The sequence below is a fragment of the Lathyrus oleraceus genome, chromosome 6 (genome assembly GCF_024323335.1).
Source record: "Lathyrus oleraceus cultivar Zhongwan6 chromosome 6, CAAS_Psat_ZW6_1.0, whole genome shotgun sequence".
NCBI classification, from domain to species: domain Eukaryota; kingdom Viridiplantae; phylum Streptophyta; class Magnoliopsida; order Fabales; family Fabaceae; genus Lathyrus; species Lathyrus oleraceus.
Window position 1 is genome coordinate 154,948,026 of NC_066584.1, and position 27,614 is coordinate 154,975,639.

General features: G+C 34.7%; 1 protein-coding gene across 3 annotated transcripts; it reads right to left on the reverse strand.

Annotated features, from left to right (window-relative positions):
* Positions 1-3,099: 3,099 nt before the first annotated feature.
* On the reverse strand, positions 3,100-27,068 carry LOC127091467 (uncharacterized). Of its 3 annotated transcripts, none has more exons than XM_051030109.1 (23): positions 26,849-27,067; positions 25,315-25,515; positions 24,686-24,716; positions 24,410-24,594; positions 23,009-23,168; positions 20,689-20,785; positions 18,555-18,724; positions 15,480-15,646; positions 14,823-15,008; positions 14,600-14,689; positions 13,909-13,989; positions 7,431-7,574; positions 7,222-7,304; positions 6,869-7,007; positions 6,699-6,782; positions 6,085-6,243; positions 5,915-6,002; positions 5,287-5,364; positions 5,057-5,123; positions 4,867-4,963; positions 3,757-3,873; positions 3,615-3,671; positions 3,100-3,538 (listed from the first exon to the last, which is right to left on the reverse strand). In XM_051030109.1, the coding sequence occupies exons 1-23, from the start codon at positions 26,954-26,956 to the stop codon at positions 3,362-3,364; spliced, it is 2,766 nt and encodes a 921-aa protein (XP_050886066.1). In that variant the 5' UTR covers positions 26,957-27,067; the 3' UTR covers positions 3,100-3,361. The 3 variants fall into 3 exon arrangements, with proteins under 3 accessions (XP_050886066.1, XP_050886067.1, XP_050886068.1); XM_051030110.1 differs by having other exon boundaries at positions 3,100-3,514; positions 26,849-27,065; XM_051030111.1 differs by lacking the exon at positions 7,431-7,574 and having other exon boundaries at positions 26,849-27,068.
* Between the last annotated feature and the right edge of the window lie 546 nt (positions 27,069-27,614).

Consider the following 27,614-nt stretch of genomic DNA (forward strand, 5'->3'; position numbering starts at 1 on the left):
GAAGATTTTGAAGGACTCTAGAGCTTCTGATTTTTCAGATAATAAATAGACCCATGCTTTTCTACTATAATCATCAATGAAACTCAAAAAATACCTTTTACCGCTGTTTGAGGTGGGTGTGATGGGTCCACAGATGTCTGAGTAAATAAGCTCTAATGGTTGATTTGTCCTCCATAAAACTTGCTTAGGAATTGGACTTCGAGTCTGCTTGCCATTCAAACAGTCCACACAAGCAATGGTCGATGCAGGGAATTTTGGGAGCCCATATACCATGTCTTTGTACTGCAAAGTGCGCAAGCCTTTGTAGCTAAGATGGCCATATCGTTGATGCCAGAGCCTCGACGCGTCAGTGATGGTTGTATGAAGGCACTTCTCCTCCTGCTTTTCAGATATAATGGTGAACAACCTATTTGTACTCATGATTGACTGTATAATCAATCCCTTTTTAGGATGATACACATTGCACATTCCTCCTTCAAACAGTACAACCAATCCTTTCTCTTGTAGTTGACCCACACTCAGGAGATTATTGTGAAGCCCAGGTACAAGATAGACACCATTTATTGAATAAGTGGTGCCTTCGATTACCAATTTTACTACTCCTATTCCAGCCACCTCCATGCGAGTATCATTCCCTAGTTTGACAGAGTGGGAGAATCTCATGTCCAAACTAGAGAACATGTCTTTATTGTTGCACATATGGTTAGAACAACCAGAATCAATGAACCAGGTGTCACTTCTTTTATGAACACCAACATAGGCCATCAGGAGCATCTCATCTTCTTCGTCTGCCTCAGCATAATTTGCCTCCTTGTTCCATTTAGGACACTCATATTGAAAGTGTCCTAAGCCATGGCATTTGTAGCACTCGACTGTAGTTTTGTTGAAGTAGTTCCTTCCTCGGCCTCGTCCACCACGTCCCCACGGTGATCCTCTTCCTCTTCCTCTGCTTGATCTTTCCTCCACTTTAAGGACATGGTCATCCCCTTCCTTGTTGACTCTATTGAACTTCTGTTCATGCATCACTAAAGAGCTTTGCAGTTCGTCAATTGAGATTTCATCAGTGTCCTTGGATTCCTCGATCGAGACCACCACATATGTGAACCGTTCTGTCAAGGTTCGCAAGATCTTCTCCACAATTTTTGAGTCTGGCATGTCTTCGTCGTTGCTTCGCAACTTGTTGGAAACCACCATTACTCTTGCAAAGTAATCGGTGATGGTTTCTCCTTTCTTCATCTCCAACACCTCAAATTCTCTCCTTAAAGTGTTGCATAGGGACTTTTTTACCTTCTCGTTTCCGCCAAACTTCTTTTTCATCGAATCCCAAACAATCTTGGATGTGCGCCTATCCAGGATTTGCTCAAACACACTTCTGTCTAAGGCTTGGTAAAGGTAGTGCTTCACTTGGTGGTCTTTGACTCTTTGATCCTCCAGTTTTGTCTTCTCTGCGTCGGTCAACGTGGTTCCTTCTTTTAGTTCTGTAAAGCCATCTTCTACCAAGCTCCATAGACTCTTTGCCTTTAGTAAATTCTCCATCAACTCACTCCAATGATCGTAGTGACCGTCGAAGTGAGGAATCTTTGTGAGTGTTTTATCTTCACTCATTGTGTTTGATCTCTCAAAGACTGCTGCCTTACTCTCACAGATCCCAGTTGAATAGCTCTAGATACCAGATGTAGAAAATGAAGGCTAAATCAACTTGTTTATTATTAAAACTACTAAGGCACATATATAGCCTTTAGTAATAACAGAAAGGAACGAAATACTTGGCATAACATGGCATAACAGAAACCATAACAAGACTGAATCAAAAGACCTATTCTGTCTCCTACAAATTAAGAATTTATTAATTTACTTAAACAAACTCTAAGACTAATTCCACACAGCTAACAACTCTTTCACATTGTTCTTTATGGCTTGCCTCATAAGTACTCTAGTATTCATTATCAAATTTTTAGATTCTTTCATTGTTTGGAATATTTTTATTACCTCTATTATCCTTCTTCGAGTACCTGCAAAGCATTTATTTAAGCCTCTTATTTTCCCTTAATCAGGTGATATTGTTACCCTTACGACATTTGACAACGATTAGAATAATGTTTAAGAAGGATCATCCAACTTCAAACCTCAGTGAGCATTGTAATTAACTTGGGTATATTACTGACAACTACTGTGGAAAGTAGCATGAAGACCTCCACCCCCAGGTGAATGCTACTGAAGTTTATCATTTAAATTTAGTTCAATACTCCATTGGTTTTATATATTAATTTCGAAATTCATTTTGATTTTTAATTTTTTAATTGAAAAAATATTCGTATGAATCATTTAACTCTTTAACTCTTTAAAACGTATTATACATTAACTTTTTAAAAAGTATTGTGTTAATCTTTTTCCTCTAATTCTAACAAATTTAACAATCGATTTTTAAGTATTTTTTATCACTAATAATACGAAAATGACTAATATAATAATTTTAAGAGTTAAGAAATTATGAAATTAGCATATGGGACTTCAAAAAATATCAAACCTTGAATTTTTTTTTTAAATCTCACATTTCTATTAGAGCTCTTTGCCAACGTATTATAATTTTCTTAAATGGTGTCAGAATAATTAGGACTCTAATTCTACTTATTCGGTAATTCCAAATATTGAAACAAATTTTTGTTTATGAAACTATACTTTAGAGTTAAATTTGACATTTATACGACATAAATACACATTTTAAAACCTAAAAACTCAATTTACAAGTTATACAACAATAATTTGATGCGTAACTAACCTAAAAAAAATTAACAAAGTTAGAAAAATATGAATTTGTAAAAAGCATTGGATATAAAAAAGAAGGTTTAATTCATACACATGATCTAACTAAAGTTCAAACAAAACGCGTGTGTATGAGAATCCGAACTTTGAGAATTTTGATATTTTAATAAGTTTTGAAAGACAGTTCACTGGATTATTATTTTTTGATGGAATAAGAACCAGTTGAATATAGATAAATCAATTAACCGTCTGGTTATTGATATATATTTTTAGATATTTTATATATATAAAATTATAAGGATTGATACAAAAAAAAAACTTTAATTTTATCCAATCTCATTTAAATAATTTTGAACATAAATTGAGTTGAAATGTTTAACCAACTGAGGTTTGTACACAAAGCTACACTATAATGCCACTTTGTTGTAAGGTAACTCCCATTACTTCTAAACTAGAAGTTCATGAACAACACCAAATCAAAAACCAAAATACTAATGATGATATTTTGGCAAATAGTAAATTTGAAATTAATAAACCCCTCCAACAAATAAAGAGGGAAAGACAAAATAATGACTCAAACTAACTAGACAAACACAAATCACACAGAAGTAGACACCATGGCCCCTGCCAAAGTTGGCGATTGCTTGTTTACAAGTTGAATAGTTGATTGGAGGCATCTGTCTTGGCCACTCAAACATGACTTTGCTGTTCCAATCAGTGTGTGGCAAATTGAGGACAATGCATTGCTTTGCTGCAACCGAAGAAACATGGCAGTCTAACATTTTTTTGTTCATATTGAATTTGTGATAAATAATGGAAAGCTGAATTCAAACAATTCTATGACACCTTACCATGAAAGATGACGCAATGCAATTGCAAGCTTCGAGTGCCATATTTCCTCGAGCAGGCTTCAATTTAACATAATAAAATTAGTACCAAATTAAAACTTGTAAAATAAATCAAACAATGTTAACTAAACCATGCTGAATATACCTGGGAAGGTTCTTGTTGAACGGCACAAACTAGGTTCTCAAGAACGACCTTAGACAAAGAATCAAGTTCTTGCTTGTAAGATGAATCCCCATAATATAACATGTCGTTGCCAGGTATCTGGAAAGGCAAAAAATATACATTGCAGTGGAAATTAAGATACATAGATTATAAAAACTACAAACCATAATTGGTCAGGAAAACTGGGATTTACAAAACAATAAACCATTGTGCATACTATATAGCCACTGCAAATGAGAAAAAACTGGCATCACAAGAGCAGAACCTTGGTTAGAAACTACTAATGACGAGCAAGATCTTACATAGCATTTACAGAGGAATGAGGGATTATGGCTACTCTAGAATCTAAACCATTAGTAAACTTCTCAAAGATGATAGAATATAAATGATCTGAAGAAAACAGTGTTACCTCCCTACCTCTCTGTCCCTGCAGGTTGTTGCCAAAGGAAAGGAAACGACTTATCGGGCAAGGAGTGATTGATTGAGTTTACTAGAGATGGTTGATTGATGATCAAGCATTAGCAATATTACTGAAGATATGAGGAACGGAAGGATTGAGAGATGTTGGAATTTCTGCCTTAATTGCGGCTTGCCCCTAGTCGCCTTAATTGCGGCATTTGGCTTGCCTTCGTTGCAGTCCCCAACACCTTCATTGTGTTGGGTTTGAAGGGGTGGATTTACTCTCACATTGCTAAGAGATATGACCTGTGTTGTGTGTTTATAAGTGGGGGCAATCCTCATCCTACGAGCCGGTTTTGTAGGGTTGAGTTAGGCCCAACCCAAATTCTGAGAAGAGAAAATGCTATTCATTTCTCCTTCATACTGTTGTTCCCTCCTTCATTATCTAAAACCCTATAACTACAACAACTCAAATAAATTATACCAGTTATTCTGGAGTTTCAACGCACAAGAAACCGGCATGTCTTTTCTCAATTCTTCGTAACGAAAATCAACACTTGTTTTGTTCATTTTGGAATGACAGAGGGGATGATATATTATTTTTATTCCATTATGTAATCATATGAGTTATAACTTATAAGTTGCTCTTAATCGCAGTTTAGAAATACAAAATAGGCCGGGGCGAGGCTGTACCTGTGTATTTGCATGATATGGCAGAGTCTTTTGCGATAAAGTTGTCAATAATAATAGGATAGCAGAAAAAATCTGTGTCTTTATTTTTGGATCAAACCTGCAGGGGTTTCCAACTCATCCATCAAATAAGATTTGGAAAGGAAAGAGAGAATATGTTTCAATTATAGATATATGCCAAAAGAAAACTGACCATGATTGGGAGCTGATCAATGAAAATAAGTTATTTGGGAAATAGGTAACCGGTAGACTAATATTACCTTCAAAGAGGTTAAAGAAAATCATTGTAAGTACACAGATATAGATCTCAATACCTAGCACACATATCTTTATATTGCAGATAATAATAGTAGAGACCTCACTTAAAAAAGAGGTTTTTACATTTTAATGAAAATCAATGTAAAAAGTTGAAATAATATTAACCTGGGACCATAATTAAGAAGCCGCACAGCTTTCTAATAGATGAAACTAGTCCTTCAACATCAGCTGAAGTTCGAAAGCCTACAAAATCGAGCAAAACAACAGTCAACTATTTTTGGATGCAAGAATGCAATTTAGATTTACTATAATAAGCATTCTTTTAGAAAGAAGCCATGTTGGCACAACCAGTGCACTTTAATCACAACTGAAAAACAAAAATATGCCGATACAAGCAACCAAAATATAATATAGGAGTTAAATAAAAACACCTATTGGAAAAGAATAGATGGAATCTATTATCAATAGACCTCCAATAGTGAAGACTTATTCTATAAATACAAGTTGGCCCAGGGAAGCAGTTGTAAAACTATAATAGGGAGGTTAGAAGAAGGGTTAAGGGATCGGCTATATTGTTATTGGTTGGTTGGGAGAAATTAGGATCTCCAATTCCTAGCAGTAATTCTATGCTACCTTTCAAATCATTGAATAATAGAATATAAGAATTTATCATCAATTAAATTCCCAAACATACCATTAGTAATAAATGAATAGCATTCATTTTCAAATATTGGTTCTTAGTACTTAAACAACGGTTCGGTGACTCCTTTACATATTTTACATATAAACTTACCATCAACTCTGTCCAAGATATGCAAACAGATGATTCCTGAATCAATTAATCCATCTACATGAGAAACCAAGCCCCCTAAGAATGCTACCTGAAAATTCAAACGATGAATCCGTGAATAAATGTAGGAAAAGTACATAGAACTTTAATGTGCTAAAAGCACCCATACCAACCTCTGCAGTCTCTAAAAAAAGATCAAATTGTCTCTGACTAGAGATAGAAGGTATTGTGACTTCGCTAAATGTGACACATGACTTGAAAAAACTCAGATCTTTCTTAGCACATTGCAAAGATTGAATTGCTAAAGAATTGCTGGAGTGAACAAGAGTTTCCTGCGAGAAAGCATGATTATATATCACAATATATTTTACCAGTGCTATTTGCAAACAAAGTTACTTCTTTCTTCCAAAACTCTACAAACAATTTTTGGCCTTTACACTTTATACTTAGAAGAGCATGTCTGGTACACCGAATTGTTTTAAGGAAATTGAAATGAAATTGGGGTGGATAGGAACGAGGGGGCCATTTGTATTGTGGTGTTTGGTTGTGTCAAAAATGGAATGGCATAGTGGGTTGGATTGAATGACCGTTCATATTCCACTGCTTGGTTACATCAGGAATAGAATGACTCCCTAAATAAGAACTACTATACCCATAACTTACTTACCCGTACAATGAATGGGAATATGCGCTAGTTGTAGAACATTGTGATATTCGGATGTCATATGTAGTAGTTTCAGAGAAGTATACTTTATCAAAAATCAACTAAAACAAAGGAATGACAAACCTTAAGCTCATTGAATCTGCCAAAAGATGCTCGGCAATCAACCAGAAATGCTAAATGGTGTTCCATCTCTGCTCCATAATCTACCTAGCATTTAGAGGCAGTTCTCAACAAACCATAATCGTGGCAAAAACCTATCACAGCCAAAGAATGTTAGCAAAGTCAAAAGTTACCATGTGCACAAAGCGGGACACTGAATGTGCCACTTGGCTATCATCATTCTTTGCATTTAGAAATTCCATATTATCATGTAGAGTCCGAGAAATTTCAAAAAGCAACTGTATCCTTGTCGGATCCCTAATACGACCATTCCTGCTCAACAAATAATAATCCATTGTTCCTTAAAATATGTGAATCATATATGTACTAGAGAGTGGCCACCAAATGAAAAAAGCTGAAATTTATTTTACATCAAAAGCTGAAAGAATATGCTTATCATGTACGTACTAGAAAATCAAGAGGAGTCATATGAATGCCAACATTGAGTGGAAGGACAGTAAAGCAAATTGTTTGCTATAAGTAGTACCTTGTCGCCATATTAAGGATGTGCAAAAAGACAACATCCTGTGATTTCCCATGCAATATATCCAAGATTTCAGGAAAATGATTCTGCAAAATGACAACAATAAAAGAAAATCACTAATAGCATTCATTTACAGCTCATGTTTTGAAGTTTATGAATAACAAAAATGATAGAAAGATGATAGTGTGCAAAAGTATATTATAGGAATGTACCAGACAAAACACATCTTCCAAACACTCAAAATGAGACAGAAACTTCACTAAGAGAGATTGCAAGCTTGACATTTCATCTATTGTAACTCCTCCATTTGAAGCACGCTCTAAAATGCCTCTCAAAATAATGTCCAAATGATTATCCTGGCATAGATGAGAGTATTTAAAAGAAAGATTACAAAAGAATGTTTTAAACGTTCTTTGAGAGTGGCAGGAAGATTAATTGTGATAGGACACTAAGGTCTAGCACAAGTGATGAGCCGGTCATTGGGCCCATTTCACACAAGCACAGCTTCTAGAAAGTTGTTGAAGCTGTGGGAATTAAAGTTAGTTGGGATATTCCCTGAATTTTAGGGACTTTTCTGTTATAAAAGAGAGGGAAAGGCAATGAGTAATTCCAATGAAGCACTGATACTCTAAATTCTATGCCGTAACGTATCCGATACACCGCCGATACGTATCGAAGGAGTATCCGATTTCTTTTATTTTAAAAAATATAAAAATTCCGATACATTCCGATACGGCGGCGATACGCTGGGGACAGGTCTCAGATATCTATGGATATGGCTTGTCAATCTCATGTGTATTCATATTTCTAGAATATGAATCAATCTTCCTCATCCTTAATTCTTCTTTTCTCAACTTTAATTACCTATCACTTTCATTTTTTCTATTACAAGTGTTGAAATGCAAGAGACTAATAGACATTTGAATAAACTGTGTGTTTTGAAAAGCACTACGGAGACTTTATTATATAGAGAGAGATTATAACTAATTACATGATATAGTCGATGTGGGACTATTCGATATACAAATATTCTTAATACTATATTTACAAATATCAACACTCCCCCTCAAGCTTGAGCATATAAGTCAACATATATAATTAGTTTTGGGGCTTCGCAGAGATTTTGTAAACACGTCTGCCAATTGATCATTAGAGTTGACAAAGTTTGTGACGATGTCACCTGATTCGAGTTTCTCTCTGACAAAGTGACAGTCTATCTTAACATGTTTGGTCCTCTCATGGAAGACTGGATTTGAAGCAATGTGCAATGCGGCTTGATTATCACAAATAAGTGTCATTGGTCTTGCTTCTTCAATATGAAGTTCCTTGAGCAACTGTTTTAACCAAATAAGTTCACATGTTGCCATTGCCATGGCCCTATACTCTGCCTCGGCGCTTGATCTTGCAACTACGTTTTGTTTCTTACTTTTCCAGGATATGAGGTTACCTCCAACAAGTACACGATATCCAGAGGTGGATTGTCTATCAATGGGTGACCCTGCCCAATCAACATCGGAGTATCCAACTATTTGAGTATGTCCTTTATTTTCATACACTAGACCTTTTCCTGGAGCACATTTGATGTATCTCAAAATCCGGATAACAACATCCATGTGTTCCTGACAAGGGGAGTTTAAGAACTGACTTACCACACTAACTGCAAAATAAATGTCTGGACGAGTGACTGTGAGATAATTCAACTTTCCAACCAATCTTCTATACCTTCCTGAGTCAGAAAGAGGCTCCCCCTGATTGAGTAGTAGTTCGACACCTGGATCCATAGGAGTATCAGCTGGTTTAACATTCAACTAATTTGTTTCTTCCAAAATATCCATAGCATATTTCCGTTGAGAAATCACCAAACCATCTTTAGATTGACCTACCTCAATACCCAAGAAATAGCGAAGTTTACCAAGATCTTTTGTCTGAAATTGATTTGAGAGATGTTGCTTTAACTGGAGTATACCCTGTTGATCACTACCAGTTATGACAATATCATCTACATACACAATAAGATAAATACACCCTTGGACTGAGTGACGATAAAAAACAGAATGGTCAGCTTCACTAAGGACCATACCAAACTGTTGTACTACAGTGTTGAATTTGCCGAACCAAACTCTCGAAGATTGCTTAAGACCATAAAGAGACCTGTGTAACCTACACACCATATTCGATGACTCCCCCTGAGCAACAAATCCACGTGGTTGCTCCATATATACTTCCTCTTCAAGATCACCATGTAAAAAAACATTTTTGATGTCAAGTTGATGAAAAGGCCAATGTCGAATGGTTACAATGGCTAGAAAAAGTCTAACAGATGTCATCTTGGCTACAGGCGAGAAGGTATCACTATAATCCAATCCAAAAATCTGAGTGTATCCTTTGGCTACCAAGCGAGCTTTAAATCGATCAATCTTACCATCTGGACCAACCTTCACTGTATAAAGTCAACGACAACCTACTAAAGATTTCACATGGGGTAAAGGAACCAGTTCCCAGGTACCACTGCTTTGAAGAGCACGCATTTCATCAATCATTGTTTGCCTCCACTCAGGGTGAGATAATGCTTCACCTGGAGTTTTAGGAATAGAATCAAAAGACAAAGAAGACAAACAAGTATACTGCAAAGGGGAAGGACGATGATAACATAAATCAATATAATGTGGAGAAGGATTTCGTGTTTGACGTATACCTTTTCGAAGGGCAATCGGAAGATCGGACTCAGGGTGAAGGATCAGATCCGGTGATGGCGGAGGCGTCGGAGGAGAGTCTGCAATGACCTCAGGGACAGGTATGACCTCAGGGACAGGGACGACAGGCGTTGGGTGACGACGCTGATATGTTTGAAGTGGTCGAGAAGTGGGTGGGTCAGGAACCCTAGACTGATGGGGGATAATGGTAGGCGGGACATTAATAACTGCCGGAAAAGGTGTGAGAGTACTTTTTTGAATGGGTTCTGGAGTTACGTGACTGGACTCGAAATATGGAACCGACTCGAAGAAGGTAACATCGGCGATACTAGGTATCGTTGTAGAGTATGTGAATAACAACGATAACCTTTTTGGGATCGATGATAATCAAGAAAGACACACTTTAGTGATCGAGCTGAGAGTTTATCAAGACCAGGAGAGAGATTGTGTACAAAACATGTGGACCCGAAGACTCGGGGGGGAATTGGGTGAAGTGGGCAATTGGGAAAAAGGATTGAGTGAGGGATTTTATTGTTAAGGACAGATGAGGGCATGCGATTTATAAGGTAACATGCCGTTAGCATAGCATCCCCCTAAAACCGAAGCGGAACATTACCATGGAGAAGTAGGGTCCGAGTGGTTTCTACAAGATGCCGACTTTTGCGTTCGGCCACCCCGTTTTGTTGAGGTGTGTGAGGGCAAGATGTTTGATAAAGAATACCATTGTTTGACATAAAATTTTGAAATTGTTGGGATAAATACTCACGGGCATTGTCACTTCTTAAGGTACGGATAGACACACCGAATTGAGTTCTTATTTCTTGATAGAATTGTTCAAAAATAGAAAATAATTCAGATCTATTCTGCATTAAAAATAACCACGTGCAACGTGAAAAATCATCAATAAAGGTGACAAAATATCTAGACTCAAGAGTAGAGACAGTACGCGAGGGACCCCAAACATCGGTGTGAACTAAAGCAAAAGGGGACGAATCTTGTTTATTGACTCGATTGGGAAACTGACCACGAGTGTGTTTCCCTAGCTAACACGACTCACAATGTAAATTAGATACCTTCGATAAATTTGGCACCAACTTATGTAGTTTGGAAAGACTGGGATGACCTAACTGAACATGGATAGTGAGTGGAGAATCTTTGGCTGAGAATGTCTGAGATGACACTAAGAGGTAATAAAGGCCTTGAGACTCACATCCGACCCCAATCGTCCGTCCCAAACTCTGATCCTGCAGGGTAACATTATTCTTAGTGAAGGTGACACTACAATCAAGAGAACGAGTTAAACGACTGACTAAAAGTAAATTAAATGGACAATTAGATACATAGAGGACAGAAATAACTGAGAGAGAAGGTAGAATTCGAACAGTATCAATCCCTTCGGATCGGGTTTGAGAACCATTGGCAGAAGTTATAGTAGGTAAGAAACCGGATGTAGAGAGGGAAGAAAAAATATTTTTATTACCGATAACATGATCAGACGTACCAGAATCAAGGACCCAAGATCCAAGAGAAGATGATTGAGAGAGACAAGCAGATGAATTACCAGTGTGTGCTACCGAAGCAGTAGAATCTAAGTTTTGATAATTCCGATACCACCTGAGGAAATCATCGTAGTTTGGCATAAAATTATGAGGAGTAGCCATGAGCATCGGATCTGAAACAATTGTCATATGGAGAGCGGAGCGGTAGAAAAATTGTCGGGATCAGACGTCGAAGAATTTTGAAAAGTGAGAGGCAAACCGGAGTGATGACACGGTTTGTAAAAAAAAAATTCTCACCGGAAGACAGTGGATCAACCGAGTAAAGCACGACGAAGAAAGAATTACCTCTTAGTGGGCTAACCGGGTAAAGCACGACGAAGAAAGAATTGCCTCTTAGCCGGCTCTAGATATCATGTTGAAATGCAAGAGAATAAGAGACATTTGAATAAACCGTGTGTTTTTGAAAGCACTACGGAGACTTTATTATATATAGAGAGATTATAACTAATTACATGATATAGTCGATGTGGGACTATTCGATATACAAATATTTTTAATAGTATATTTACAAATATCAACAACAAGAATCAAACTTTTCCTTTAATTACTTTTCTCTTAACTTTAATAATTTTTTCTTTTTCTCATATAATTCCTTGATCAATTATTATCAAATTTTACAAACTCAATTGGATTTTGTTAGAGAATCATTTAATTAATGTTTAATTTTAATTTTTGTAAATACGCATTTTAAACGTAATGTATCCTAAATTTTTCAATGACTACCGTATCTCCATATCGGGTATCGTATCTGATACCCATATCGTCTCCGTGCTTCGTTGAGTAATTCATTCAAAAAAGTTGTTAGTCGATTGGGAGAAAATTCTGACTGTTTTAGAAGTAAATTGTTAGACTTTTTATATGACTTAGCAATTATCTTTTTAAATAGCAATTATTATATTATTAAGAGTGGTCAGTGGAGAGTTATGATACTATTAAGAGTAATTAGTGCAGAGTTATTTATGTGCTTATGTTTAGAATATATATGGGAAGATAGGGAAGAGTTTATTATCAGGGAATTAGTGAGTGGTTATTAGGAGAGACTCTATTGGGAGAGACCCAACTCTCGAACATTTTTGGGAAGGAAGAGATCCAAGACTCTCTTTCTTGGAAACTCATTGTAATTACTATTATATTTTATTATTTAAGGAATGGAGTTGTCATCAAGAACGAAAGGAATGTTTGACCTTGTTGATGAAGTGTTGAATGAAATTAGAGATTGGAGAAGAGAACTCAAACAGTTACGATTAGAAATACCAATCAAGGTTGAAAAATATTTCGATGCAGGAGGTGTATGTAAAGAAGAAGATCAAATACAAAAAATTGCACAGTGGATGAGTGGTAAAGTCCTCACATGGTACCAATTATGGATTTCGGTCAATCCAAATTCCACATGGGAAAATTTTAAAGATGCAATTCTCAAGAAATATAGGTCTGAAATTGATTCAATAGAGAACGAAGAACCAAATGAGAGGACACTACCGGAATGGTTAGACTTAGGCCAACAACCTCCATTGTCAAAACCATCCGACATAGGCACGGTAGTGTTTACTGATATTCCTAAGATAAAGTCAGGTAACGAGAAAATTCCACGGCCGGTATCGCCATCACACCAACAACTGGTCACGAGAGGACTGCCATTAGCAAGCAAATTTGACCCTAAGGAAAACTTTCGTATTTCATGTACAAATCAATTTTTCTGTTTCAAATTTTGGGATCCAGGAGGATACATCTTTCTACTGTGTATTTCTTTCACCTTGAGGACAAGGTGAATCTTTAGGGGTGGAGTATTGTTAGACTTTTTATATGACTTAGCAATTATCTTTTTAAATAGCAATTATTATATTATTAAGAGTGGTCAATGGAGAGTTATGATACTATTAAGAGTGATTAGTGCAGAGTTATTTTTGTGCTTATGTTTAGAATATATATATGGGAAGATAGGGAGAGTTTATTATCAGGGAATTAGTGAGTGGTTATTGGGAGAGACCCAACTCTCGAACATTTGGGAAGGGAGAGATCAAAGACTCTCGAACTTCTTGGAAACTCATTATAATTACTATTATATTTTATTATTTAAATCAGTTTCTATCATAAATCTGCTCTGGTTTGGGAGTTATTGGACTCAAGCTTGTCTAAATTAATCAAAAGTATGTCATAAAATCAATGTCTCAAGCAGTTACAAACTCCAATCCATTTTGACATTTACTACCTGCTTGTCACTGCTTTTCAAGGATAACCAATGGCATCATTACTAATGTTAATATAATTTCAAAACAAAAGATCTGAACCTCCAACAAATACTATTTTCACAGCAATGGAATAAAAAAGGTGATTAGTACAAATGCATATCAGCCTTACTAAACAAAAATAAACACCTTTTTTATTCACACGGTTTATAGGAGCAACAGATCTGGTTGTACCCACTCACTCAAACATACCATGTGATTCTGATGTATAAGATCGGCATAAGCATCTATGACTTTCAGGTACTCATCAAGACTTTTGTACGTCCCAATAACCTGAAATTGCAGCCAAATTAGAGAATATATCAAATACCAGGAGGAAAAATGACTGTCAAAAACATGCTTAGGAATGAAGCCCGGAATAAAATCACTAAAAAGCAAAAACAATTGCAAAAATCGAATTCACCGTATTACAGAAGTTGGGAAAGGGATGCTAATACATGCAAAATAGCCTTTACCTTAAGTTTATACATAGTAATGAGGTGCACGTGAGAGAATTAAAAACAACTTAAAATTTTTACAGTCTATACAAGCATAAACCCAACTTAGTATGTCTCAACCAACAATCAATACATACTTTTTAATGAAAGAACCGCAAGACTGGATAAATATATATCCTCCTAGAATAACCAAAAAAAAAAATGACATCAATTAAGATTGCCCAGTCTTTTTCCTTCCTCTATTAATAAAACCTCTTCCCTACATTCTAATTTCAAACAAAAAATAAACAGAATACATGCCCCTGACAGCATGCTTGCCCGCCACTAGAGGAAACAACAAAGAAAATACATCATTTCCCTAAAGATATAGTAGATCTACAAAGACTGTATCAAATTGTAAAGAAAGTAATGATGTAGCTCGAGATGGACTAGAAATATATAAGCACCTGCATAACTTTATCTAACACAGCATTGACAATGTCAACTGGGCATTTCCCTTCATACAGCCTGAACCCAAGCAATCTGTAATTCAGGTGCTGTATTACCAAAAAGACATTAAAAGTGCATATAGGAAAAACAGACACAAAGAAGGTTAGCTAGAATATAGTAAATAACTTCATAATGTGTACTAGAAGTATTCAATGCATGATAGAAATTGCAAATGCAAACCTGATGAAAGGAATCATCATTGTTAAATTCAATGAGATGAAGGATATGCACAACATTTGAACTGACTACTTCAATAGGAAGTTCCTTCAGTAAATGATGAAGAACAAGCGAAACACATGAAACAGTCCCAAAATTTTGTTGATTCTTCATTAATCCAAGCTCTGATAGAACTTCATTGACTCGTCTCTTGAGCATAGAAAATATACATATATCATCATAATGCAAAGGATAAAGAGGGGAGAGAAACACGGTAAAATTAGCAAACTGATTTTTCTTTTTCACACTTTTTGTCCAGTTACTGTAATGATAAGCAAGAATTCTAATTGAAGATTAAGACATGGACTTGATTTTCCATTATAATAATAGGTGCCCTAAGCATGTAGCTATGTGCATATTTCGCGAAGTTTCAACCAGCATTTTCTTTTGAATCGCTCAAGCAAAATTCAAAATGGGAGATCAACGATACCAACCAATGAAACTTCAGTTATATGCTTCATAAAACAAAGATGTATCGGGTCTTCCCCCTCAAAAAAAAGTGTATGGGATCTTCAAATAAAATGGAAGTATGGGGTCTTCAAAAAAACAGATGTGTGGGACTAGGAACACATAATATTGTCCAAAACAAGTAAACACGTTAAAATGAACTTCATCACATACCTGGGATAACCCAATAAATATACACTTCATAATGTACTCAATGGCTGGTTCCATCAGACTGATTTGCAATTTTTTGTTATTTTGGAAATTTCCAAGATTACTTTCATTGGTAGCTAAGGTTTGTGTCAAAATAACTCTGAGATCATTAACACAAGTAACAAGATAGCCTGTTACAATTGCACAATTCATGAAATGAGCTTTATGAAAATGAACACGAGGAAATACATTAAAATGCAGAAAAACAGAATGAGGTCAAGTCAATGACCTTTGCATTCCATTGAGAAAAAAGGATAAGAGAGAAAATTAGGGCTTGTTTCGTTTCTGTTTCCTTTCCATTTCTATATACATTTAGAGTTTACACTTTTAATTACAAAAAATGCCACCTGTTTCATTGTGTTTCTTGGTTACAAGGATTTGTACATAAAACGGTGAAAACAACTAAACCTTCTTTTCATTGTTTTCTATATATAACTGTGAAAACATCAAAGAAAGTGAAATAATATAACATTTAGTAATTAAATGTGAAAACGGAAAATCAAAACAATGGAAATAGAAATCAAAGAGGACCTTAAGCATTCATAGGGCAACCAAGCACAACTGTAGAGCACAGAATACAAAATAAGACCACAGAATACAAAACAAGAGCACAAAACATCACCAGAAAAGAGTATATAGCAATAACCCAGATTTGTTATTCTAATTTATCTGAAATAGTAAATAAAATAAGGTATTAACCTGCAGAAGGATCACATTCTCAATGGCCGGTAAAACTTGGTAATTTTGTTGGAAATAGAAAAAATACATTGTATATTTTCCATTAAAATGAGCATTTAAGTCTTAGGATCGTGTATATTTAGATTCATGCATTTAAAGAGTTGGACTATTATTTATTGGGAAATACTAACGAGTGCCTAAGGGGCAACCCCAGGGGCACTCTTTAAGCCCTTAAAATAACAAGTTTTTTTGGAAAGGTATGTTTTTAATACTTTAGAAATTGAAATGGTTAACTTTTCTGTAGAATATTTTTTTATTTGGAATCCTTAAAGAGTGCTCCTGAGACACTCGTTAGCAAGACCCTTATTTATTTCTCCTTGTAAATATAATATGTAATTAATTCTATAGTGTGTATAAATATCATACTTGTTCAGTGCTTTATACACTCAAGCAGTTAGAAAATTTCTTATTATTATTTTTCACATGGTATCAGAGCTCCTAATCTAGGGGACTCTACTTCCATTATTAATTATTTAGAAATCTGACTAGGCATTTCTATGCTGTCAAAACCCTTAAATTTTGATTGGACAACATTGTCATGTTTTTTCAATTAAACACTGTTTGTTCTTTCCGGCAGTCATTTGCATAATTCCGTACTTCTTCCGGTAGTTGTCTGTCCAGCCGCTGTCTGTACACTTTCCGAAAGTCATTCGTACAGTTTTTCTGCCACCGCCGGTACAGCTCTGCACATTTTTCAGCAGCCGTCTGCACAGTACCACACGTTGTCCCTACATTTTTTGTGGTGATTACTTCATCGAATCTTGTTTTCTTTGATATCTTATGCATAAATATTTGGTGGTTGCTTTTGTTTCTTTTATGACCAATAGTATGGAAAAATGTAGCGTATTCTAATAAGCTTTCACTCTTATTTGGATTACCTTACGTATTTTTGGATATTAGATTCAAGAACCACATACCACATGACACCCTCTTCGAAACAGTTCTCTACATATTCCCCTTATCCCAGTAATAAAAAAAATTCTACGGCAGATGGTACTCTTGTAATTGTAGCTGGCATTGGAGATATTGAAATAAATCATTCTATAACCCTAAAAAGGGTCTTCCATGTTCCAAAACTATCCATGAACCTTGTCTCCATACAAAAACTTACAAACAATTTATCATCTAGTGTGACTTTTCATAATGATTATTGTATATTTCAGAATAAGGAGTCGGAAAAGACGATTGGATGTGCTAGAGAAAGGAATGATCTTTACTATCTTGAAGAACCAGGTCGGTGTACAGAAGTCCACTGGTCCCACTCACTTATGTGATAGTCAGTACTCTCTAAAAAGGAAAAAAATTATCTTTTTCATTGTCGATTAGGTCATCCTTCTTTTGGAGTCGTTACAGTTTTGTTTTCATCTTTATTTAATAAGGTAGATATTGAAAGTCTTCATTGTGATGTGTGAGTTTGCTAAACATAAGCGTGCGTTTACTTTTTTCATTAAACAACAAAAGAAGCCTTTCCCCCTTCTATCTTATTCATTCAGATGTTTGGGGTAACACGTGTTAGGTGGTTTGTGACTTTTATAGACGATTGTACCCCGGCTACTTGGATGGTTTTACTCCAAAACAAGTCTAGCGTCAATTTTGTTTTCCCAAAGTTTTTCTACCTGATTAAAAATCAATTTAAAGTAAACATCAAAAGACTCAGATTTGATAATGGAAAAGAGTACTTCAATCATGTTCTTACTTCCTTTTGTAAAAAAGAGGGAATTTGTCCATGAGTCTTCTTGTGTTAAAACACCACAACAAAATGGAATGGCATAAGAAAAAATAGGCATCTATTAGACCATACCCGAGCACTGTTGTTTCATCAAAATGTTCCAAAACATTTGGGGGGAGGCCGTTCTCACTAGCACATATCTTATTAATCGATTACCCTCTAGTGTATTAGGGTTCATGTATATTTAGATTGTATGTTTTATATTAAAAATGAGCATTTAAGTCTTATTCCGGCCTTTTAATTATATAGTGTGTATAAATATCATGGTTGCTGAGAGCTTTATACACTCAAGCAGATTCAGAAAATTTCTTATTTCTATTTTTCACAAATTTAGAGAAGAAATACAAGAATTTCAAAACAAAGTATTTGTGTATTGACAATAAAGAGCATGTATAACATCTCATATGAGGTCTTGAATTGCAGTTTGCTAGGAACTAGCATTTTGACACACAATTACATAAGCAAGACCAGAAAAAAAGCTTTGGATACATACAGATTTATTTTAGCAATTAAAATGATCCATCTGGTTCACATGTTTTATACATCTTGACATACAGTATAAACCAAAATACCTATTTCATGTGATGGCAACTTCTGAGCACAATGAGCCATATATAGACGGCAATATGCAGATGCCACTGGATCTCCTAATCCTCTTGTCATCATCACTAAGCGTTTGAGACTGTCTGTAGGCTGGTCGAGAAGAAAACGCCGGCAAGGCAATATTGCAAGCTCCAAGTAACTATGATACAATTTCATATAAACAGTCAGCACATGCCATTCATTCAGTAAGAAGCAATCTTCAGTGCAGCAATTTTTCAAATGTTTTTAACAAACTCTTCAAATAGTTTTCTGAAAGTAGATCTATTATATAGCCATGTTTTAAGCAATATTGACAGAAAACATTGTTTGTCGCATTGCTTACAATCTTCTGTTTCAACACTCTATCAGAGGTTCAAAAATAATTTTGAAGTTAATTATAAGAAGACGACACTCCACAACAAAGTACATATCTGCAAATAACAGCCCTATACCACTGCCCAAAAAAAAATCCTATTGAATACAGCCAGCCCAACATTTTTTTATCGAAGTTCATGTATTTTAGAACTATTAGCCGCGTAGGTCCAATTTCTAACTAAATCCAAAATAACACAAAAGCTTAAGCTTCTTGATGTAGATGCAATAATTGATTTGTTAGGAAAAAACAACCTACTTTAAGCTACTAAACAGATTTAAGGAAGTAACCCTGATGAAACAAAGTGATTGATGATTGCATCAATGGTGCAATGTAAGACCAATTAGATGCAAAATTTCTGGCAGTTTGAATAACAAAAGGAAAATGAATATACCTAGAGACTGAGACCCCAAATCTCAGCTCTACCATATCCAACACTTCTTTAAATTATTCCCTACGTCATTCTGTTATTCCTGACTCCATATATTCCTTTTCATCTCTCTCCCTGTCTCCAATCGTAATCCCTGCACAAGGCAACACTTCTTTAAATTCTTTCCTATTTCTTTAAATTCTTTCCTATGTCATTCCGACACTCCTCACTCAATGTACTCACTCCATATATTCCTTTTCATCTCTCTCCCTGTCTCCAATCGTAATCCCTGCACAAGGCAACACTTCTTTAAATTCTTTCCTATGTCATTCCGACACTCCTCACTCAATGTACTCTTTTTTGCTAAAGAAACGTGGTTGGGTCTAACTCAACCTTACAAAACCGGTTTGTAGGGTGAGGATTGCCCCCACTTAGAATGACATGTTCAGGTCATATATTGCCCGATGTGGGACTCTTAACACACACCCTCACTCCCAAAACTGGACATCTGGAGCGTGGAAATAAATGGTGGGTGGCCCGATAGCGGAAACCTGATAGCAGGTGGTCCACCAGATCTTAAACCAGATTCTTGATACCATGTTAAAGAAATGTGGTTGGGCCTAACTCAACCTTACAAAACCGACTTGTAGGATGAGGATTGCCCCCACTTATAAGAACATGCTCAGACCATATATTGTCTGACGTGAGACTCTTACCACTTTTCTTCCCTCTCCCCATCTCCAATCATGATTCCTGCACAATTCCAGCAGTCAATTTGGATACATTTCTCTATTGTCTCACACTTCCTTCCACTTAAAGCTCTAGTTCCTGCAAGCGCACCGTGTTAGATGGACTCTAATCCCTACTTAAAATTCGGATTGGATATAACTCATCCTTGTAAGGTTGAGGGATGCTCCCACTAATAAACACTTTTTAAAGTTTATCTCATCTCACCTAGTATTGGACTCTTAACACACGTAAACAATAGAGCAATAGTCAAAGAACTAGGTCAAGGAGGCTTTCCTAACATATCAGGAACCAGATTATCCCAAAAGCATAAGCAGTTTGCACTGACCCACAAATTGTTTTTATATATAACAAAGCTGTGCTTCACCAACAAAGAGAAAAATGGCTATTTATTGTGTTTGGGTTTAGCGTTAAGATTGCAGAAATTTAAATGGATGTGATTTTTGTAAGGGCGTAGCTATGAACAGTCTTTTAAAACTGAATTGATAGAAATTCTAATTGTGAGTATATGAAGAAAATAGAGGTGAACAATGGCATCATAAAGTCTCAAACCAACATAAACAGAAGAAACTTGACTTCGTCAAAAAAAGCATATCACAAATAAGTTAAATAGAGGGAGGGATAAGGAATTCACATGCGTGGAAGAAGATCTTGCACAGCACCAATTTTGCTGAACCAGTTATAGCAAGTTTCTTTGGCATCGGCGCAGATATCACTTGCATCAAAGTTTTCTACAAAATTCAAATAAAATACTTTAGAAAAAAGAATGTCACAGATCATCAGCTTAAATGGCGCATAAAGCTTGAATGGTGTATAAAGTTATCTCAATAAATGTGATACAGATGGAAACATTCAAACATATTTGGCGACTTCTTATGTTTGAGATAGTGAGGGCCTTTATTGAAGTTAGGGCATATTTTCAATTGGTTAATTCATCCCAAATAAGAAATATCCCAAACTGTATTTCTACAAATCATACATCATATATGCACTCCTCTATAATGCATGTATATCCAAAATGGTGGCTTATCCTGCTAACATTTGTATCTGACACCAATGCATTCGTATTTTTGGTATATCGTTTTGTTTATGATCCCTACTGTCAAAGTACTTGCCAACGATAATAATTACATAGGGACGTGGGAGAGGGGAACAGTCAGTCACAGATCAATTTTATTTTAGTTTTTAATATATACAAATAGGATTTAATTTGTATATACCGATAATTAACTTTTTACACATACATTCAATCAAACCATCTCATGATTCCACTTGCTTAGGTTAGTTACTAAAATATCCCTAGGTGTGATTTGATTTGATGCATGTGTAAAAAAGCTTTACAGCATCGCAGCATAGAAATTAACCTCATACAAATATACATACTTTCATATGCATTTTTTACTTCATATACATTTTCATATTTGTGTATTAATAATAAGAAACTACTGCATTTGTTTATCATAATGATGCCCCTTTAGTTAGTGGCATTTTAAAAACAACAAACAAATAACTACTACATGCATTTTATCAAAAGAAACTCCATAAATCATAGTAATATTTTGAAAACAATAAAGTTAGAGATGGTCCAAACTGGTATTACTAATTTCATTCTAGTTAGTTGGGCTAAGCACCATGCTGACATCAGTCTTGTTGAACCAGATGGGGAAAAAAACATTTAGAAGAATTATTATAGATAAGTTTTCCAGATAATGATAAATAGTACAAATAAAATTCAAATAAAACTTCGCATATTGATTTTCACCAATCAAACAATTGATCTCATATTTTCAACCACTGAACCAATGATTTGCTTTTGTACCATTGTGATTTTGAAAAAATGTAAAACAAATTGTGTAGGATGATGTTATGGTCCCTTGTCTTGGATCGTGTTGACACAGTCCTAGACGCGGTAGAAGCTCTGCTTCGACCTATGGTGAAGACAGAAGCAAACTCCTCCTTGACTGAGTCTCTTCTTGGTTTCAGAAATATTGTTTGATAATAATCATTGATGAATTTTATTGCCAATCTAAATGCCTTTAAATAGGCTTACAGTAAAAGAAAAGTCCTAATTAAATTAGGTTAGTAACTATCTTTCCCTATAATTACTATCATTCAAATTTAAATGATAGTAATCCTTATAATATTGAAATTCAAAATAAAAATACTAATAAATAAAATAATAAATCCTAATAAGCAAAACTAGAGTTCCGTATCAGATGATTCTCACAAGTTCGTGCTATTTGGTTCATAACAAGTAGAAACTTCTCATGTTTCCTTTCTACGTTTCTAGCTCTCCTAAAGCAAATACATGGACAAATCATAAACCACAAGTTATATTCCAAATTTAACCAATTTCTTTTTTAAATTTAAACTATCATAATTACAAAGACATATTGCCTTTGCAGCCTTGGGTCAGAATCCCTCAAACTAAAACTATTATAAATCCATTTGCCCACAATTGTTTGATTTTCTTCTGAGTTCTCCATGACATGTTCAATTGAGAGATTTAATAGACGGCCAGCTGTCAACTTCCAGATTTTGATCAATGACTAGATAGTTCTGACTGAATCACATTACTACAAGCCTCTGAAGCATGGGTACTTGTAAAATGGTGAAGTACCCGCACCGTATTTGTGGTACTTCATTTTTTTCTCATTAGTCGGTTTCGAGTCAAATTTGTGGTTTTCTCATGTATTAATATAATATATTATGTATTTTAGTTTCTTTGTATTATAATTTAACAGTTTTTTAATATTTTAAACTTTTATTGTGATGTTTTGTTTTGAATTAAACAATTTAGTTCACTAATGATACATTTTATATAGATACTCTTTTTTTTTTAATTGACGTACACGTACCTTGATTTTTATAAAAGCAGTATCCCGTAACAGTACCCGTATCTATGCATCATAGGTACAAACTACGTATGTAAGCAATTCAAATTGAGAAAGTACCTGCCAAGTTGCAGAGTAAAGCTCCGTCTTCAGTAAATTCTGCTTTCTGTTTTATGCGTTTCCAAACCAGGTCCCCAAGCATGTCCATGATATCTGTGACAAGGACAAATAGAGTAGGATAAAACTCAAATACTGATGTATCCACCATAAGCTTAGCAACCTGCAAATAAATAATCATTTTCAGATGTGCATAGTCTACCATTAGCAACACAATTAAGATCAGAAACAAAAAGAAATCATTATCTCAACCACGCACTCTCAAGATAGTAGAATATGAGTTAGTAAACTGGGAAGCCACTTACTTCTATTTAATCAATATATTTTTAAAACAAAAACATTACCGAGAGTGAATAAAGCACGAAGGAAAAGAAAATATAAAAATGTTATTACAGTTTACAAGGGCACTTCCGTCCCTATATCATCTGAGAAATGGGAAACCAAGCACAGAAACACATAAACAAGCAACAAGAACTGTGCTAAGCTGAAAGGTTACACAAGGAAGGATCTCTAACCTAGGATTTCTAGATAAGGTCAAACGACTAGATACATGTATATGACATAAAGAAAAAGAAGATTGTGTTGCATAGACACTAAAATGGAGATTGTCCGTCTCTTATAATATACAACCAAAAGCAGGGCACTACGTACTTTGTAAACTTTAGGACACAGGTACGCTGAGGTATATTAAACAAAATGAAAAAAATACTAATATGTATAAACATATAAAAAATAACACTGTACAATGTCTATAGACCAGAATATTATACATTCGATAATAATGAGTTTTATTAGATTTCATGAATTTATTCATAATATGGATTTATGAGTCAACCCTTTGGGACTTGATTTCAATTGACTAGGAAGTTGACTTAAGGGTGACAGACACTACTTAAGTCATACCTCTAGGCGGTGAGACTTTTCCAACACACCGCCTTGGGCCTAGAGCAAGGACAAACATGGGTGCCTACAACGAACTTATTTTATATTACTTCAACGCGGTCTTAAAATTTGGGCTTAGAATTTAACTCAACCTCACAAAATCGGTTTATAAGGTGAAGAATACCTAAGCCATTTTTATAATGTCATATTTCTAGATGACATGACTTGTCCAATGCTTATTAACAGTAAAAGAAGTATCTCAGATTTTCCTAACTTCTATCAGAGCATCTAAAAAATGTAAAATATCATATTAAAGGATCAAATAGCTGACAACCTACTAGATTAAACCTTCAAGTCAATCAGTTAAATAAGCATCATTCATATAATATATTCTAGCTAAATGGAACAACTAAAAAACAAATATGTTTATCTTTCTTCTTGATTTCGAAAAACAAAAACGGTGATTTAACTTGTACAACAATAACATTGCAAAAATAACTTATTAAATACATTGAAGGTCACCTTTATAGATAACTTTAAGGATGTTACACGGTTATCAGCAAGCCAAGAACGGGTAATTTCATCTTTGAGCTCGTGTAGTCGAGAAACATACTCCTGCCAAGTAATCACCTTGACACCCTCGTCTGCAAATTTTTTAGGATCATCTAGTTCTTCCAAGTGCATACTTGTTGAAGATTTGTCATGTGCTGAAAATTGGGACACCATATAAGTAAATGAGGTTAAATAAAGGACAAAACATTAAAAATCGATGTAAAAGATATTGGCAGTTTGGCATACATTTTCCACTTCTCATTAAAACATCGGGCATCTGTAATTTGAAAAATAAATAATTAGATAATTAAAATAAAAATTCAAAAATATCTCTAAGGTGCTACATAAAGTGTGCTTAATAAGAATTGAAGTGATTTTAGTCAGGTTTTCCTTTTGCACAGCCAGTAATCATCGCATCTGCAAGTCTACAAATGATAGGTAAACCTCTTAAAAATATTTGATAGTTAATAATCCACTAAAGTGGCCTATGAATCAGTGTTTTCTCACATGGAAACCAGTGAACAATAGAAAGCTCTATATTTGTGAAACGGAAAAATATCCAGCCCCGAAAAAGACATTGAAAGATAGAATAACCCTAGCAGAAGGGTATTGCCCAAATCCACAGCGGTTGATCCTAACTCAGGGCAGTATCAAAATTCATACGTCGATCAATCACTACGGGCAATTAAGAATGTTCAAATTCAATATGAAGTGTCTGTAGTAGTGTTGTGTCATTACAAAACATGCTCCCCTTGCATGACAAACACTACATTTACTTTACCCTCAGCCATCCTCAGATACCACCATATATTTATACATAGCACCTTCTTTAAAATTTTATAGTAACCAAAAAAAGGAAATACAGTAAAACTTACTGAAGAAAGGGAGACCATTTTTGAAACAGGAAACCTCTGCATAAGTAGTCTCCTGAAAGAGGTCCACTCCTTTATTGGCTGATCAGCAGAAGTTTCACTCAAATTGTCGGGATCTGGAGGGGTGGATTTTGCATCATTATCAATTCCTCCTCTCAGTGGATCATAGAAATCAGCATTCCCACCAACCACAGCATCGTTAACCTAAATAGAGTATATCAACAGATAACTGAATATTGTCAGTTTGTCACAACTACAATTGTAATGTTTGTAAGGATAATGTGAAAACTGAATATTATATTTTCAGTGTGAATAATGTACAAGCACAAATCTCTTTATGTAGGTTGTTCTAATCTAATGTGCCTGACTAATAGACTAAAAGACGAATACAAATCACTACTCACAATAGTAAAAATAATGACAACAGATATGCTTCAATATAAGATTTTGGAGGGCTAAATCTATAATTTGGTATATGTTAAAGATTTTTAAAAAGTTGACATAATAACATGATAGATTTAATCTTTTTAAAGATAACAAGTAATAGGTTTAATTACAGTTTTGGCCCCCTATATTAACTGATTCACGAAATTGGTCCCTCTTATTTTAAATTTAAATAGTTTTGGCCCTCCTCTAATACTTTAGACTTAAAATTAACAATGTTTCTATTTTTTAAATAATAAATTTTTTATGAAACATGACAAATCATCGTATATAAACTTATTGTGAAACTTTATAGATAAAAATATAAGTTAAAAATGAACATCTCATCGATTTCCTATGAAAAAACGTGAGAGGGAGATCAAAATTGTTTGAATTTAAAATAGGGGAACTAATTTCATGAATAAGTAAAATTGGAGGACCAAATATGTAATTTAGCTGTAATTTAGCCAAAGTACTAACATAAGGATGATAATGAATCATTTCAATGTCACTACTTTTATTTTTAGAAATATTGTATAGATTCCTTAATTTAGAACATAAAAATAAGATTATGTTTAGATATCATGAAATGAACCGATCAAAATGGAGCAGAGCGGAATGGAGAATGAAGTGGAGCAAAATGGAGATTTCATTCTATTGTTTGAATATTTTAAGACGGAGAAATATGGTGGTAAGTGATGGAATGGAATCCATATAAATTCATTTTTATCAGCTCCTTTCTATTTTAATTTATCCAAACAATGGAAGTTCATTCCATACCATTCCATTTCATTCCAGTCACGTTCAAACATGCATTGAAATTGAATAAACCAACATTTTAGTCACTAAACTATCACTCTCCAATTTAATCCCTAAACTATAAAAATATAACAAGTAATTCCTAAACTATATGAAATCCGTGAGTTTAATCCCCAAAAATCTTAACAACGTGGAGTAAATCAGGAGTTACTTAATATACTTATACAGAATTTAGTGACTAAATTGAAGAAACGGAAATTGATGGTTTATTTCCCTAAAATTCCACTTAATCACAACACCACGCAACACCGATAATACATGATAGCATATAGCAGATAGTTTACGATTCAAGGACCTGTGTGAGAGGCGGAAGTGGAGGGGAGAGAGGATGAGCATCGGCGCGTGTTCGAGGAAGCGCGTGAGATTCATGCTCAGTTTTGTAATCACGAGGTCTGAACTCCATGAAATGAAAATATTCGAGAATGAGAGACCTGGAGAATTTGGGGTTTAGCTCTTGGCACTCTGATTTTTCAGCCCCTTAAGTTTTTTTTATTTTCATAATTTCCTCGTATCTGGTCCACTCTGTTTTGTTAATTTTCCATTTATTTATTGACACAATTAATATATGTCAAATTAAAAATGAAAGAATTATCTATAGAAAATTCGACACTAAGAGTTATAGTAAAAATATGATAAAAATATTTTTATAGTTAATTAAAATCAATAAACTCGTTTTTTCGGTAGCCAACCGTTGTCTCATACCATCCTACACGATCATTGGCGAGCAACTCGTCTTAGTGAATTAACTATGGTAAATAATCTCAATGATAACTCATTTATGTGAATTATTATAATTTCAAATAGGTGCGTTCATTGTGTTTAAAATAAAATAGGCGTGTTCATCATTTCATCTTAGGTAAATAGTATTTGTTTTATGTAATTTTAGATGTTTAGTGTTAGTTTTACGTAATTTTAGATATTTACTGATGTTTTTTAGATAAGGACATTCGGTGTTTTGTTGATTGAGAATGCAAGATCAGTTCTTAATAATAAATGGTATTACGATAATGTTCAACTATTAATTTCCAATAATTCAAGTATCGGAAGATATTAGTTGATGT